This window comes from Zea mays, chromosome 10, assembly GCF_902167145.1.
Source record: "Zea mays cultivar B73 chromosome 10, Zm-B73-REFERENCE-NAM-5.0, whole genome shotgun sequence".
Classification (NCBI taxonomy): Eukaryota; Viridiplantae; Streptophyta; class Magnoliopsida; order Poales; family Poaceae; genus Zea; species Zea mays.
Window position 1 is genome coordinate 10463701 of NC_050105.1, and position 16658 is coordinate 10480358.

Genomic DNA, 16658 nt, shown 5'->3' on the forward strand with positions numbered 1-16658 from the left:
GTCCCAACGGACGAGGGTTGCAATCAACCCCTCTCAAGCGGTCCAAAGACCAACTTGAATACCACGGTGTTTTGCTTTGCCTTTCAATATCCCGTTTGCGAGGAATCTCCACAACTTGGAGCCTCTCGCCCTTACACTTAAGATTCACAAAGAAATACGGAGTAAGGGAGAAACTAGCAACGCACACAAGACTCAAAATCAGAGCAACAGCACGCACACAAGTCGCAACAAGAGCTCGCAACACAACTCAATGAGTTCACAACTCAACAAGAGCTCTAGATGCTATCACAATGAACCAAATGCGTGGAATCGATGTCTTGGTGCTTAGGAATGTTGTAGGAATGCTTGATGTTCTCCTCCATGCGCCTAGGGGTCCCTTTTATAGCCCCAAGGCAGCTAGGAGCCGTTGAGAACAAACCAGGAAGGTTGTCCTTGCCTTCTGTCGTCGGGCGCACCGGACAGTCCGGTGCACACCGGACACTGTCCGGTGCCCGATTTCCTTCCTTAAACAGCGCAGTCGACCGTTGCAGATCTGGGAGCCGTTGGCGCACCGGACATGTCCGGTGCACACCGGTCAGTCCGGTGCCCCCTTCCGACCGTTGGCCCGGCCACGTGTCGCGCGCAGATTCCGCGGCCGACCGTTGGCCCGGCCGACCGTTGGCTCACCGGACAGTCCGGTGCACACCGGACAGTCCGGTGAATTTTAGCCGTACGTCGTCGGCGAATTCCCGAGAGCGGCCACTTCGCTCGAGGCAACCTGGCGCACCGGACACTGTCCGGTGCACCACCGGACAGTCCGGTGCCCCAGACCGAAACAACCTCTTGGCTGTACACAGCCAACTCTCCTCTTTTCTTCTTCTTCCTGTTTCTAACACTTAGACAAGTATATTAGTACACAAAACCAATGTACTAAAGCTTAGAAACATACCTTTACTCTTGATTTGCACTTTGTCCATCCATGGGCATAGATTCACATTTAATCACTTGTGTTGGCACTCAATCACCAAAATACTTAGAAATGGCCCAAGGGCACATTTCCCTTTCAGCTCTCCCCGAACCCCAATCCCAAGTCCCCAACCTGCTCGCGTCACAGAGGGTGTGTTTGGTTAGCGGGTTGGAACGGGTTGAACCTGCATCAATCCGTGTTTGGTTCAAAAGGTTCACATGTTAGGTTGGTTTTGAGTAAAAATATTCCTTTAGCATGCGGGTTCTAGGGATTCCTCAAAAACAAGCGAACCACTTCGACCCACTCCCTCTCCACCCCTCCTGTCAACCACGTGGCCACACCATATCTTTACCTGAGCGTAGACTGCACAGGGGCGCACCACCGCCGTAGGCCTATTCTCCAGTCATCGGCTCCCCCGTCGACTTGCCCTCCGACGCGCTGCGCCCCCGACCACGTCCGCCGTTAGAGTCCTCCAGCGCCTATGTGTTCTCGAGTCATCGGACTCCCACATTGTCCTGTCCTCCGGCGCGCTAAGCCCCCGTCCGCACCTCCCAACGACGTTGTTGTGCCGTGATTAGAGATGGCAGTGGGTAAGGTACCCAGTGGGCACACGAAGCCATACCCATACCCACTAAGAAAAAAATTGACTCATACCCATACCCACTACCCATCATGGGTACAAAATTATGACATACCCATACCCGCCATGGGTAGCGGGTACCCATACCCATTAACATTACAATAGACATGACCATTCGAATCGCAATAATAAGTACCATCATAAAAAATGTATCGAACCCAACATAATTTTATCACAGGTTCAATAATATTCAACATTAAATGGCAACATCATGCCTCCAAATCACACAAAACATAACATTGATTTTTAGGGTTAGCAAATAGCGAGAGCAAATTCATTTTATATGAGACATATAAATTCGGACCCACGTGTCATATATTAGCGGGTTCCCCATCGGGTAGCGGGTATGGGGCAACAGAGAACATACTCACGCCCATCGTACCCGATGGGCATAACAAATGACCCAATAAAATACCCATAGGTATCAAAATCCGCTATACTCGTGCCATAATAGGGTTTTTACCTATCGGGTTTCGGGTACCCATTGCCATCCCTAGCCGTGATCCAGCCCCTACCACCATCCACCAGTACCACCTCCATATCCTCTACCGACACCAGCAGGTGAGAAGTAGCTGCCCCAATCTTTCGTTGTGCTTATGGATTTCTCAAATACTAAAATAGTGTTGATTTTATTTTATTTTGAATGTTGTAATTTCATTTTGGAATTAAAGATACCATTCTTAATATGGTAATATAATTAGAAAGGTGATCATATTCAGTTCATACTTCATTCATCCATCAAACAAGAGACCTGCTCCGAGATTGGGTGTGCTAATTGGGTGTGATGTTCCGGCGTGGAGCTGCGTGTCGCGCTGTGGTCGCGTGGGAGTCCTGCTCCGAGATTGGCCGCCGCCACCGCCACGTCCATTGGCCGGCGTCCGCATGGTGAGGTATCCCCCTCATCGCCGGCTGCAATTGCCAGTCGCAAAGCTTTCTTGCAGAGGTTTCGCACTGCTCCTGTGATGTTCTGACGAGGAATTCTTAGCTGATTCAGCCGGAAAAACTGCATGGTTTCGCACTGCTCCTAAAACGATTAGCTCGCGCGCCGTTGCATCTAGCTTGCGAACTGTTTCGCTGCGCGGAATCTGGTAGAGAGCAAGTACATCTGAATTCTGAACGATCTCAAGGATTCAGTAGTTGCCCTTTTTATGAGCTCAACTGAACCCTCGCCTGTTCTACGCCGGCCTGAACACGGTGGTCCAGCTGCCATTGACTACCGGAAACGTGGAGTCGGTGCTGGACGAGGTGCGCGCCCGTACCTGATAGCAGACGGAGGCGACGTCGCCTTGCGCGAGATCGACGGCGGTAACGTGGTGAGGCTGAAGCTGCGGGGAGCGTGTGGGTCGTGTCCGAGCTCGGCGACGACCATGAGGATGAGCATCCAGAGACGCTTGATGGACAACATCCCAGTGATCAGCGCGGTCGAACGCGTCGCGGTTCTGATACGAAGCAAGCTGATGGGTTTACTTTAAATTGGCGTCAGTAGCAAGCAGACATCACAGATCGCGGCATAAACGCCGCATTCAAAGTCCCAAGCAATCTCAGACTCTCAGCACACACGACACGAGCAGGGATAGTACTAGTAGCAACAGAATAAGGAAAGATGCGTCACATTACCAGGCGAGTTGCCAAGAAACACACCGCTAGTTCTCTTCTCGTCAAATTGTCGCCAGATTACATCGCGGGAGCGGCATCAGATCGAGATCGATTCCGAGACGAGAACCACCCGGCAAGATCCCGGTGCTCCCGCAGCCATCGGCTCCAAAAAAAACGTGGAAGAAAGAAGAGAGATCCACGAACGCGGGCCGGTCTAGGCGGAGCCGGCGGCGGAGGGGAGGATCCGCGACCCGACGAGGTAGGCGAGGAAGCCGGCGAAGGCGAGCAGGAACGCGTAGTCCACCGCGACGAACAGCGCCGTGGACCCGTGGCTCCTGCTCTTGGTCGCCTTCTCCCCCGCTCCGGCGCTGAGCTTATTGGCCTTGTCCATCTCGCGCTCCCTTCCTCCCTCCCTTCTCCGGTTCCGGCGACGCCGTGCGCGGCTGGATGGGAGAAGCGGCCCGCTCGCGTAGAGGATGACCCAAGAGATCTGCCCCGTGCCCCCGTGTACCACCAAATATGCAAGGCGTAACAAAAATAAACAGCGCCTGCCAATGGGTGTGTTTGGTTTAGCTCAAAATAAAAGTCTGCTGTCTGAAAAAAAAGGTGAAAGTCGTTTGATTGAAACTGGTGTGAGTTGACTATCATAAACAAACTACTAGATAAATGATCGTGCGTTGTAACGGAAAAAATGGTGCAACAATAACATATGTATGGTCATATATTGTGTTGTTAAACAAACTTAAACTGCCTCTAGAACTTTGTATTAGAACATATATTATTTATATGCACTATGGTCATACGTAAGGTTTATCGGTCTATTACTTGAGAGAGACTATGCTTTGGGACATCTCAACGGGGACGTATGTTCTTTAGAACCGAACCTCGGTAAACATTTCACCCATGTTTTCCTATGTTCTTTACTTTCACTCGCGATTTGGTTTTCTCTCTCTTTCCTCTACGTTATCTATTGCTTGGTTCTTTCACTCTTTATCACTTATATTGCTCTTCAAGTCATTTGAATATCAACAAGAGCAACAGACGCGAGATAACTATTCCTTAATTACTTCATCTCTAAGTGCTTTGCTTTGATTTGACACTTATTTTGCTCTCAAGTTAATTCCGCACACATTCGAGCAACAAGCAACAAGTACAAAAAGACTATCTCCGCTAACTCTGATTATTGTATCTCTTGTTCCACAACTTGTTTGGGATCCATATTTTGTATAAGTGTTAATTTTTCAGGTTGTCGCCTATTCACTCCCTCTAGATGACTATCAAGTATTATCAAGGAGGTCAACCGAAATATGAAGCTGACACTTAGCTCCACCTTTTTCTTGGAGTAGTTGGACAAGTTTGGAATAGAGTTGGAAAAAGTTGGAGTGGATCGATCTCAAATGAACCATTTGATTCAAAATAAATGTACATCTTATTTTTTGAGGAGCAAAATATTTTTTAGTTTGACTAAAAATATATAAAATAAATTAAAACAAGGATAATTTTATATATTTATATAAATATATTTTATATTCTTATTATACACTATAAATATCAGTAGTTTTTTATAAAATTTAAAGGGTTCGGTAATGGAGAAGTGAGATACACATTTTTTTGCGACTCTACAGGTGTGCTTGTGGGTAGTCTGGTTGGAGGAATTCGCAAAACAACGCTAGTTTAAGACAGTGTTTAGGAAATAGTATTCGTTTTCAAGCAATTCAAAAAACAACACTAGTTTCATTAAACGAATTCAGAAAACAACACTCCATCTATATTTTCATTCTTCTATTCCTCACCTCACAAGAAAAAGGACCAAATGCCCCTACCATTTCACAGCCTTATTTTTTATCGATTTTGTCCAGAAGAACAACATAAATGCATACCAATATACGAGCAGGGGCAGATTTGGGCCTCGGGCCACCTGGGCCGTGGCCCGGGGCGCAACCCAAAAATCCTTTTATATATAAGTATTTTTTTCAACCAAACCATTTAGCCAAAAATACATTTCAGCCCAAAAATGTGGTCCAAAAGACCTTCTGCTTGCACCGATCGAGCCTGGCGCTTGCAGCCTCCCTCAGTCGCTCAAGTCACGAAAACATAGGCTCTTCCAATTATTTCGCAAACCTGCGTGGCTGTGTTTCCTACGTTGCCAGCGACGCGCCGTCTCCATTCAGTCCTCCACCACTCTCCACGCCTTCAGGCTCTACGAATCCGGCAATGGCACAAGACAGCAACCTCTGAGTCGGTCGGACGGGCTCTGACTCAGGCATCCGCCACCGCCAGTCCCACCTCCACCTCCGCCAGCCTGCCTCCAGCGTCCCTTCGACCCTATAGCAATGACGCGCGCGGCCTGCACTGGCGCCGCGCCACCGCCCAAATCCGCCTTTGCCATTACATCTTCTCCCAAACTATACAACTTCCTCAACCCGATTCCCTTTCTTTTCTTATTCATAGGCGAGGACGGAGTGCCTCCCTGGCCAATGGGCAGCGACCACCTGAGCGGCGATCGCTGTGTGCTGAGTGTTGACTGTTTGCTGCTATGTGCCCGTGATTCTCCTCTATTGTGAGTAATTATTCCTGAATGTCTGATTCACTTTCCCTATCTATCACAGTTCCACTGAATTGTTTTAAATATTTTTACCCCTAAAGTGCGAAAAATTAAAAAAGAGTAGTACATCGTTATATTTGTAGAGTGGCTCGGGGCGTTATTTTTACAGAGCTCCGCCACTGCATATGAGCTCTATTTTTTTATAACGGCAAGCACAGTGTTAAATATACAAATAAACGCATATGTTCTATAAATGAAGAAGTCTAGATTTAACTATTAAACTTTGAAACAATATTTTTAGGATGGAGGGAGTAGTTTTTTAAAGAATATGCATTTTTCTAAATAAGACGAGTGGCTATGAAGTACAATCGAAGACCAATAAATAAATTAAAGTTCAATAGTTAAAAACTTCCACCTTCATGCTATTCATATGTTTTAACCCTATAAAAGTGGAGGTCAAATATTTTATTTATTTATATTTTTCGTATGAAAATAAGAGATAAAAAAGAGGGCTATAAAATGAATATATGTAATTTATTCAATCTATAAGCAATGAAAGAATGCAAAATATAGATAGAACGTTGTTTTCTCTAAATTAATTTGTTGAAACATGTGCTATTTTATGAATTACTTGAAAACATATGCTATTTCATGAACGTGACGAGCTGTCTCACCTGGATGAGTGGTCAGTAGGGTTCACCGTTTCGACCGAAATTCGGTGTTTTTCTCATTTTCGTTACTTTCAGTCAGGAAAACTATATGTTTCGGTTCTAAATTCAAAGTACAAAAGTCAAGCTTCGATAAAAAAAACGAAATTGTGAACACTAAAAACGAAACCGTAAACCGTGAATGGCCATCGAGGTCCAAAAATCCATCTGGATTCTGGAGAGAGGAGACCCCAAAATCGCAGCGCGCGAAAACGCAGGAGCAACCCGCCCACTCGCCACCACCGCCCGCGCGCACGGCGGCGACCGATGGCCCCGCTCGTGCCGATGTCGCAGCCATGGGTGGAGAAATAGTAAGTCCGCACCCCTCGGTCTCTTCCCCAACATTTCCCACCCGGAATTTGGAATGGAGCACTCGTGGTTCTATCTAATCGCGCCTGTTCGTGCTGGGGTTGCAGCCGGCCGAGGCAGGTCAAGGATGTGGCTCACCAGGAGGAGGTGATTCGGGTGCTCAACAACACCCTCCAGACCGCCGACGTGAGCAAGCGCTAAACCCTAACCCCTCTTCCGCCCCTACAAAATTTATTCTTTTTATTCGCGGAAGCCCCTTGTAGATTTTTTATTTGCTGTTTGGTCGCTTGCAGCTGCCGCACATGCTGTTCTACGGCCCGCCGGGGACGGGAAAGACCACCACCGCACTAGCCATCGCCTACCAGCTCTACGGGTATTCCCTTGTGCTGGGCCCTTTCTTTTAGTGTATGCTTTCTTAGGGCCTGTTCGCTTCTTCAGGGCTTGTTCGTTTGTGTCGGATTGGTGGGTCGAAACGATTTCTAGCCGGATTGCTTCTCTAATTTATATAAACTTTGATTAGCTGGAACAATTCCGGGCGCAATCCGACGTAAACGAACAAGGCCTCAGGAATGAACCCGGATTTATTCCAGCTCATCAAAATTTATATAAATTATAAGTGCAGCTTATAGTTGATCCTTCGATATTACTGACGATTATATACCCTTCAGCGCCAAACAAAATACCCTTTTTTCTTTTAATATGGTGAAAAGAACAGCAATGGTTGCGGAGATCCCTAATTTACTTGCATTTTCAGCCCATTCTAAGGTCCAATACGCATTTTTAGCTTGAAAGCTCAAATTTGTTGGAGGTCCTGTTAGAGGCTCTACATGTGTGTGGAAATTTGTTTTTTTGGAAGGTTGATTATTTCCATCAAGGATGGACCATCAAAATATTCGAAATTTAGATTTTTTGGGGGTGAAGATTGGCATGTCTGTCTGTACAACCTCTAACCCATGTATATGTTGGTGCTTATCACCGAGTCGAATGATACATTGTCAAGTTGCTTTTCTGATGCAACAGAACAACATCAAAATTAAACTATATGTGTTTAAAATAGCCATTTAAAAGGAACTCTGACTAATACAAAAGTAGCAGAGTATGTTTTTTTTTCTAACTCTCAATTTTTCAACTTGTTGAGAATAACTTTCAGACAATCAGCATCACCTCTCTCATCTGTCTTATGCATGTGGATGTGGTGGTTTATTTCTCAGCTTTATTCATGCTAGTAATTAAGGAAATGGCATTAGAAACTGTATCGTTTTGAAAAAAAACACAATGCTACTCTCAGATGGTTTGAGGACTCAGTTTTCTTGTCCTCTTTGGACAATGCAGTCCAGAGCTGTATAAGTCAAGGGTTTTGGAGCTCAATGCTAGTGATGATCGTGGAATTAATGTGGTGAGGACGAAAATCAAGAACTTTGCTGCTGTTGCTGTTGGTACTGCACGGAAAGCGTAAGCTCATCAAAATTATAAAGCTTTTCAGTGTCATCCAACTTTGTATTCCTTACTAGTTTTCTTGTCGTGATGGACTTCAGTGGTTATCCCTGCCCACCTTACAAGATTATTATACTTGACGAAGCAGATTCAATGACAGAAGATGCCCAGGTATATTGCCACACAACATTCTTCTATATGTAATAAATGTTTCAGACCTAATATATATGGTAAGTTACTGATATTTTATATCCTTCTGTAGAATGCTTTGAGGCGTACCACAGAGACTTACTCCAAAGTGACCAGATTCTTTTTTATATGCAACTATATCAGCAGGTATTTTGTCAACATGATCTTATTATATTTCTATGGTGCAATTATTGATTTATTGTGATTCCTGATTGTTATTGTTATAGGATAATAGAACCACTTGCATCAAGATGTGCAAAGTTTAGGTTCAAGCCTCTTTCAGAAGAAGTGATGAGTAGTCGCATTATGCATATATGCAATGAAGAAGGCCTCAATCTTAATGCTCAGGTAATTTAAATTAGCCTTACTCGTGATGAGTCAGATGTCATACATTATTATGACAATATCGGGTCAATTGTTTTGAGCATTCTTTTGTTTAATAAGTACTTAGGTTGACATACTTTGAATTCTCTAATTAGGCGATGTCCACACTGAGTGTCATTTCTCAAGGTGATCTTCGTCGTGCTATAACCTACCTTCAGGTATAAATTTTCTCCAAATCTATTCTTTTGCATTAATCTGTTCACTTGATTGTAGTTCATATACTTTTGGTTTGTTGCAGAGTGCAGCTCGCTTATTTGGATCTTCTATCTCTTCCAGTGACCTGATCAGTGTTTCTGGGGTACAATACCATTCACTTTTATCCTCTTTTATTTGCGGATAGGTTAATTTATCAGTTTTCTAGTTCCTGTACAGTATGATGATTAATTCATGATTTCCATTGAGACAGTAATGTTATTTTTTGCTTGATGCTTGAGGTTATAAAAAGTTCATTCATGCTTTATGATGCTGTCCCACCAGAACTTAATGTAGTTCTAGCCTTCAACGAAGTTTTACACGCATTGCAACAAAAAATTGCTTATGCTGAAAGAGAATTTATTGTGCTTTTCCATGGGAAAACATCCTTATATCATGACAGATTTTATCATGAAAGTAACTGGTGACCTGAACAAAGGGAAATCAAACTTGTCAATTCATCACTCTTGTCTCCCTCTGTCAGGTTATCCCTGAAGATGTTGTCAAGTCACTGCTTGCAGCCTGCAGATCTGGTGAATTTGACGTGGCAAACAAGGAAGTTAGCAGCATTATAGCAGATGGGTATCCGGTCTCACAGCTGATGGCACAGGTCAACAGTTTATTTTGTTTCTAGATGACGAGATGTCATATTCTAGTTCATTACTACTACTGTTGATTTCGTCTGCCACTGCTGCTAACTGAAGTACCTGTGCAGTTTCTAGATGTTATTGTTAGCGCGGATGATATTCCAGATGATCAAAAGGCAAGGATATGTAAAAAGCTTGGGGAAACCGATAAGGTTTGTCCGACTAAAATTACAGCACTACAGTTATACCATGTTCGTCCTTTTCTTGTTTCCCATGACTTGTACTCTTCTAAATGGAAGCCTAGGACCTTTTTCATCCACACCCTAGTTGAGAAATATGAAGCCTGCTATTCTAGAGTTGCATGTCTTTTTTTTTTTATCATGTAGCAGTTTTCTGAAACTGTATCCACACATGTATCACATACTCTGAAACTTCCACAGTATCTGTAACATTACACTTCTCACCTTTCCCTTTTCGGATGATTCCGCAGTGCTTGGTTGATGGGGCAGATGAGTATCTACAGCTGCTGGATGTCGCCAGCGAGACTATCCGCTCTCTTTTCAACATGCCGCGGACGCTGGTCTTCTAAGAGTTCATAAAGAGGAATGGCGGTTCCGATCCTTGGCGAAAACTTTTTCCTGCCTCTTAGATGCCGCCCAAGGTTAATCTGCCTCCCCTACCGCTCTGATGTTGGTAGCTTCGGACGGGTTGAAAAAGCGATGAACTCAGACTTAAAATCCCGCTGAACTGTGCCTGTGGATGGATGCCCAATATGACAATGAACATTTCTCAGCGTTCATCTTGTGTGTTATATTCCCTCTTCTACTTCCGCCTCCAGAGTGCAGCAGTTGACGTTTTTTTTTTCGCACTATGGCATTGCAGTCAGATTTTGTTATTGTGACTTCTTCGTGGCACAGGTCCTATAACAAAGTTACATTTTTTGGGTGCAGTATATAACAAGGTTGCGTATATAGGTAAGATTAACATGAAAACACGTTACTTTAAAATTAACTTAGTGACACAGGTTCTATAACAAAGTTACATTGTTTTCCCTAAGGGCTTCCCACACGTCATGTTGATAGTCTGTCCATCCAACATTTTTTTGCTTCAAGATCACTAGAACAGGAGGCTTATCAACAGAGTACTCAGTATCCATATTGTGCTATGATATTTATCCAGAGCAGATCCTACAATTACACTGCCCAAAAATACATTGAAGAACAAGAATATGTAATACTTAGATACAGATCATCTCTCCAGAGATGACTGCGATATCAGCACTCTAAATGTAGACATAAACATAGTATAGTTAGAACTTAGAAGCACTATAAGAAAGATCTTCAAAGCAATTTCCATGCCGGATACTGCATATAGAGTGAAGAGAAACAAGAGATCAGACCAAGTTTAATCACACCACCACAGAGCGCGCACAGCTGAGCTGAAATCAACTTCCATGCCACATCAATATGCAGTGTATCAATTCTTGAAGAAACGCCCCTATCTCTGCAAAGCAGATGATTATGATGATGCACTGTAAATATAAGTCTCATATATGCAGTGTATCAATTCTTGAAGAGAGTATATCAATTTGCATCCACTCGTGTTATTCTAAGGATCATTCTCGTGTTATTCTAAGGATCATTATCTACATCCTCGAAATGTTTCACCCTCTCGAAAATTTACAAATTGTGAAGATGCGCTTGTTCTTTATAAAATAACAACACCTATCCCCCCCCCCCACCAAGGCAACACATCGTTGTGTACTTTAGTTCTGGCAAACAAGTATACACCTATGACATATTAGATAGTCAAGTTCTTGAGGTGAAAATATGTCAATGGGATGACATGCCAAACACCTATGACATATTAAAATAAATAAGAATTACTGGAGTAAACTTAACTACACAAAATCAGAACAAGCGGTCGATGCTGACAACACCGTGGAGTACTTGTTCTCATACGGACGCGCGAAATAAATGCCTAAGATGTAAGAAAAAAACAATGGCTATAAGTTCTAAAGTTGTTGGCTGTTGAGTGAGTGAAGCTAGATGGGTGTTGCAAAAAAAAAAAAAAACCCCGGAGGGAGCTACCGAGAACTGATTTGCTAGGACATGTTTGGTCACGGGGAATATCTGGAATTGCTAGAAGTACCCTCTGTAGCTTCTCCCTATGCTTCCCGCACTAATGAAAGATAGACCAAAATGTAGTTTGTAAAAAGGAAACTGTAAAAAGAATATGTGGAGTCGCCGGACTGCACGCGCGGTGGGCCCTGTTGGCAGGGAGAGGCGCGGGGCTGGGCGTGGGGGCATGAGACTGTGAGAGAGTGAAGAAGAAAAAATATGCTGATATAACTCAAAGGTGCATGTAGTGTACTGGTTTCGGACGCACACCAGTTGCTGCGTGGGTTGGAGACAGAGTTAACCATTTCAACGAAAATGTAAATCTCACAATATACCGAAAACGAAATTTGGAGCAAATTTCGCTGAAATTCGTCCAAATCCGCTCAAGATGGAATTCTAAATGTAAAACGTTTTTTTTGTGTTTTTCAGCGAAATTCGTAGTTTACCGAAAAAACATTTCTCATGTGGAAAAATTGGACATGATTTTTATACGGTCAAACGATCTTTTTCAGCTAAAAAACACCGAAATTCGGTCGAAAAGCACCGAAAATCAGTTTTACCATTTTTTATTTTTTTTTGAAATTCAAACTGAAATTTCGAAAAATCCCGTCGAATTTCGATTTCGCCAAACAGCAGGAACAAAAAAAATGACGGGTTTCGCCAAATCCCGAGCATGATTTAAATCCCTGGTTGGAGCCCTTGTGTCCGCATTTTTTTTTGTTGCAGCAAGGGAGGTGGGGTCATGGGACCAAGCGCGGTGCGAGGGAGGGAGGGGACGGGAAATGGGAAATGGAGGGAATGGAAATGGTAGCGGGCACGAGGGAGGAGATGAGGAATGGAAATGGGAAAAGGAGAACAGAGAATCATAACGATAAAACAAGGAATGACAATTTATGCTTTGTTGTCTTAATAAGTAGTAGAGATATATAGTGCATAACCATATTTTAGTGTGAAGATACTAACTCTGAAATAGGGGCTATTGGGCAGGACTTGGAAGCATTATATTAAGGTGAACAAAAGGGACAAATAGGTTACGGGTTCTGTTAGTAGACCCTCCGAAGCTGCCGGTTGTAGTTGCGTACCATGCAATTCTTTGTGTCATTATAATATACGTCAAAGGTTAATATGTGAAAAGATATATTTATATCTCTGGTCTTACTATTCTCGCAGGTTGCATTTTTGGCTGCTGAAGTAGGACCAAGAGTTGCAGCATCGTGTGCAAGTGCAACATTATCAATTTTGACATGGGATGATTCCAGGTGACCTACTTTTGCAAAAGGGACGCCCCGTGCCCAGTGACTTAAGAGCAACTCCAGTGGTTCTCTAAAATACTTTCTAAATCAATAATTTAGGTAGTTAACATAAAAACTATTCTCCAACAGTTCTCTAAATGAACTTTCTAAATTTATCAACTTGTCATCTAACCTCATTTTCTCTCTACATTTGACAACCATTTAACAACTCCCTAAACAAAAATGTTGACTGCATTATATAGTTTTTGTGACTTATTTTTTATGTGGATAAATACAAAACAAAATTACAACCTATATTTAGAGAACTATTGGAGAACTCACATTTTTTTACTCCAAAAACCATTTAGCAACTTCTTAAATCTGTGATTTAGAGAGCTAAAATTTACATAACTATTGGAGTTGCTCTAATTAATGAACATTTGCTGATTTTGGTATGCCATGTTAGTTTTATAAAATTATAACTGGGATACAGTAACTCATTTTTTTTGTATTTAGTGGTACCTGATTTGTTTTGGTTTATAGGGGTCTCACTCACATTTCTAGAGCTATTTGTTAACATGGTGTTTTCCATTCTGTTAAGGATGCATGCAGAAGGCATCGATGCTATGGGTCATGCTACTCAACTGAACTATGGTAAGTGCTTTGTTCCCCCTCCCTTTGTTTCAATATTACTGTGCAAGAGGTTCTTGTAAAATACAAATTAGTCTTGTTGTGAACCAGGACCCTCAACATCCATTTCTTCTGAAACTGTGAAAAATGCTGCAATATGTGGCTTGTCAGCAGCAGCAACAAAGTCCAAGCTTTTTGTAGACCAGGAGGAGCATGAATTTCAGAGGTTATCTGCCACCATCATAAATCATCAGGCCTGTTGCAATAAAATGGTTGCGGATTCTGCAATTTAGCTATTTTGGTGTCTGACAATCTTATTTTCGTGATATAGTTTTTGCAATTGTTGTCCGAGTACCGTGTCAGTGTTTTGCATGTTTATATATATGACTTCACAAGTAAAAAAAGAAACCCTGATTCTCAACTATGGCAGTTGTAGCTCTGGAGGAACCTTTTGTTCTTTAGTATTAAAAAAAATAAAGAATCTCAACCATTCATCCTTAACATGATGTCTTTTCCTTGTATTTTGATATGTCACATCATGTGATGTTTGTGTTTTTATAAAAAAATGACCAAACACTGAGAAGAGAGGAGGTTTTAAGCATGAAAAAACCACCGAGAAAAAAACAAAATCACACTTGTCAGATTTGGCATTTACCATAACTGGAGCTTATTTCTTGGCTGATCATGCTAATTTTTGGTAGTTTTCCAGTTTGACGGAAAACAATTGTTCTGCCATCCATAATATTATATATGTTTGAAAACAAAACCTATAACTTACTGGTAAAGCCATCTTTCACTACAAACTTGATGGGGTAAAAACTCATACCCAGGTTAGGCCTATCTTCTGTTCTTTACTGAATATCTCTCACTTTGGGATCTCACGTTTGTAAGTTCTCTGGTGATGGGAAATATTCAGCAAAATCCTCCTATGATAGAACCTGGGAGTGGAGCGCGGGGCGGCGGCCCCACCATGGCGCCAGCACAAGGCCCTAGGGCAGTAGTAGTAGGCGGCGACTGCGATATTGCCATGTTGATCGGCGTTGTTGACAAGTAGATCGGCGGCGGATCGGATCCCAATGCCCATGCCGGAATTTGAGATGGCGATCATGGAAAGTGCAGGTGGTGGATCTATGCGCTCGGCGGCTAGGAGGATGTCGGGGTGGTTGTTAGGGCCGGCTGCGACAATGACGACAGAGCCGCTACGGCCTCGGATGGTGAAGGCAGGGACGACGGTGGGTAGGAGCCCAGCATGACGACCTTCATTGTGGCTACGTCAGACTGCATCGCTATCATCTGGGCTTGTATGGCTCCCAGACTGTTGGAGAAGTGGAGAAGATACGCCGTCAGGTGCTCGTTTGTCATTGTGGGAAGATTGGTAGAGATACCGGCGGTGGAATTGACGAGCACGATGGAGGTGTGCATCGTGGTGGTGGATGCAAGCGGCAGCGTGTGCGGCTAGGAGGTGGACGACAGGGTGGCGGGTTGTGTTGGTGGAGAGGAGCTCATGGTGGCCGGAGGATCGTAGGCCTCTGATACCAAATTGGTAGGGTTTATAGTCTTACCAGGGATCTGCCAAAGGGAGTATAGGTGAGGGGAGGACACGCTACGACCTAGAGGTGATGGTTGCCTCTTGGGCGCCTTAGTCACATGAAACGGCACAAAGGGATGTGGATTCTAGCTCCCGTGAGGAAGCTGACAGAAGATATATACTATCGCTTGCCTTTCTTGATTACAAAGTCCTAATTATATAGGCTGAAGGTCAACCGACTACTTTACAATACTAGGAGATAAAAGACTTACCAACTAATGCATAATATTATGAGATAAACTGCTAAGACTTATCAACTAAACTGATTACTTCTAGTAGACCAAGCCGATCATAACAGATGTCAAAAATGAATCCGCATGAATTCCCCGATCTTCATCTTTGGTTTGCATCTGGAATCATGGTATGCCAAAGTGGTTTACGTTGGATGCTAATGAGTTTTAAATTTAGATTTTGTGCTGTCACAGGGGTGTGGGCAAAATCACCGAAACAGGTACCGAACTAAACCGATTTAGCCAAAAAAATTTGGTTAACTGATTTTTTTTTGTGAGCTATTTGATGAAGGATGACAGTTATGTTAAATAAAATTTATTCTGAACATGTTTGGATCCCACGAGCTAAGTCAAATTGACTAAAAAAATGACTAAATTTTACTCACCTCAAAAAAAACTTTTTTACAGCCCATTACTTGATGGTTTATATAAAAAAACAAATTACTAAAAAGTAAAGTTATAAATTTCGATATGTTTTTGTGAGCCTGCAAGTGGTGGATGTGAGGAACTGCAGAAGAAGACGTTTGCATTCGAGATGTACACATTTTTTTTCCGAGCGCGGGGCGAGACGAGGAAAAGGACAGGGGTGGGATGGAAAGTGTGCTTTACGTATGATCCATTCGTATGACTGGAGTATAACCAACATTAACCTACGGTTGTGGTCTCTTGTTCTGAACTAATAAATTACGAGTTATCAGATGACTATAATCGTACCTGAGTCTGTTATTGGAGTGATACGTGTAGTAGTGCTCAGGATGGGATATGAGTGCGAGCGGGGAGGGACTAGGGGTATAAACAGGAAAGGATAGGTTTTAGTCAGTTTTAACTTCTCCTTGGGGTAGGAGATAATATGTGATTTATCATCTAGATGGACGGTTCACAGTCATTTAAAAAAATACCACATCAAATCTCTCTCGGGGCTTGTTCGGTTATTTTCAATCCATATGTATTGAAGGAAATTGATATGAATTAGGAGAAATTTTAACTTACTAGGAATTGAAACTCACTTAATTCATATGAATTGAGATAGAAACGAACATGCCCTCATCGGTCCTACAGTTGGGAGTATAGGCCAAGCATAAAGCCATTCACTGCATTATCTATTTATCGTCGTTATAATCCGCTACACTGCACGACCACACGAGATATAGGAAGAATATTTATATAAAGGTCAAGCGATGGTTTGCTCAGTAAAGTTAAAAAATAAAAACTCATGTGCACCACGGACACACTCAAACAATGATGCCAGAGCACTGGAGCAGAGCAGAGCCGCTAGGCAATACCTTCCTTTCTTTCTTTCCATGCAGAGGTAGCCCTTCGCCTAGGAGA

At 43.0% G+C, this 16658-nt stretch overlaps 3 protein-coding genes across 3 annotated transcripts; 1 reads left to right on the forward strand and 2 right to left on the reverse strand.

Moving 5' to 3' along the window:
• Positions 1-2280: 2280 nt before the first annotated feature.
• LOC109943120 (uncharacterized) lies at positions 2281-3019 on the reverse strand. Its single transcript, XM_020545948.3, has 2 exons — positions 2846-3019; positions 2281-2553 (listed from the first exon to the last, which is right to left on the reverse strand). The coding sequence occupies exons 1-2, from the start codon at positions 2989-2991 to the stop codon at positions 2358-2360; spliced, it is 342 nt and encodes a 113-aa protein (XP_020401537.1). The 5' UTR covers positions 2992-3019; the 3' UTR covers positions 2281-2357.
• A 180-nt stretch (positions 3020-3199) lies between these two features.
• Positions 3200-3657, reverse strand: LOC100276460 (uncharacterized). Its single transcript, NM_001363958.1, has one exon. The coding sequence runs from the start codon at positions 3571-3573 to the stop codon at positions 3397-3399; it is 177 nt and encodes a 58-aa protein (NP_001350887.1). The 5' UTR covers positions 3574-3657; the 3' UTR covers positions 3200-3396.
• Positions 3658-6559: 2902 nt separating this feature from the next.
• Positions 6560-10481, forward strand: LOC100282197 (replication factor C subunit 2). Its single transcript, NM_001155109.2, has 12 exons — positions 6560-6745; positions 6851-6929; positions 7037-7116; positions 8076-8195; positions 8279-8348; positions 8440-8513; positions 8594-8714; positions 8846-8908; positions 8989-9048; positions 9427-9552; positions 9658-9741; positions 10020-10481. The coding sequence occupies exons 1-12, from the start codon at positions 6702-6704 to the stop codon at positions 10116-10118; spliced, it is 1020 nt and encodes a 339-aa protein (NP_001148581.2). The 5' UTR covers positions 6560-6701; the 3' UTR covers positions 10119-10481.
• Positions 10482-16658: the final 6177 nt, after the last annotated feature.

Bases quoted from the DNA above. Each gene is read 5' to 3' on its own strand.
- LOC109943120 (XM_020545948.3), bottom strand. From the start codon at position 2,991: ATGTTGTCCATCAAGCGTCTCTGGATGCTCATCCTCATGGTCGTCGCC. The intron at 2,554-2,845 runs GTACGGGCGCGC...ATTCCTCGTCAG, and splicing joins TCGCCTCCGTCTGCTATCAG to AACATCACAGGAGCAGTGCG.
- LOC100276460 (NM_001363958.1), bottom strand. From the start codon at position 3,573: ATGGACAAGGCCAATAAGCTCAGCGCCGGAGCGGGGGAGAAGGCGACC.
- LOC100282197 (NM_001155109.2), top strand. From the start codon at position 6,702: ATGGCCCCGCTCGTGCCGATGTCGCAGCCATGGGTGGAGAAATA. The intron at 6,746-6,850 runs GTAAGTCCGCAC...CTGGGGTTGCAG, and splicing joins CAGCCATGGGTGGAGAAATA to CCGGCCGAGGCAGGTCAAGG. The intron at 8,909-8,988 runs GTATAAATTTTC...GGTTTGTTGCAG, and splicing joins GTGCTATAACCTACCTTCAG to AGTGCAGCTCGCTTATTTGG.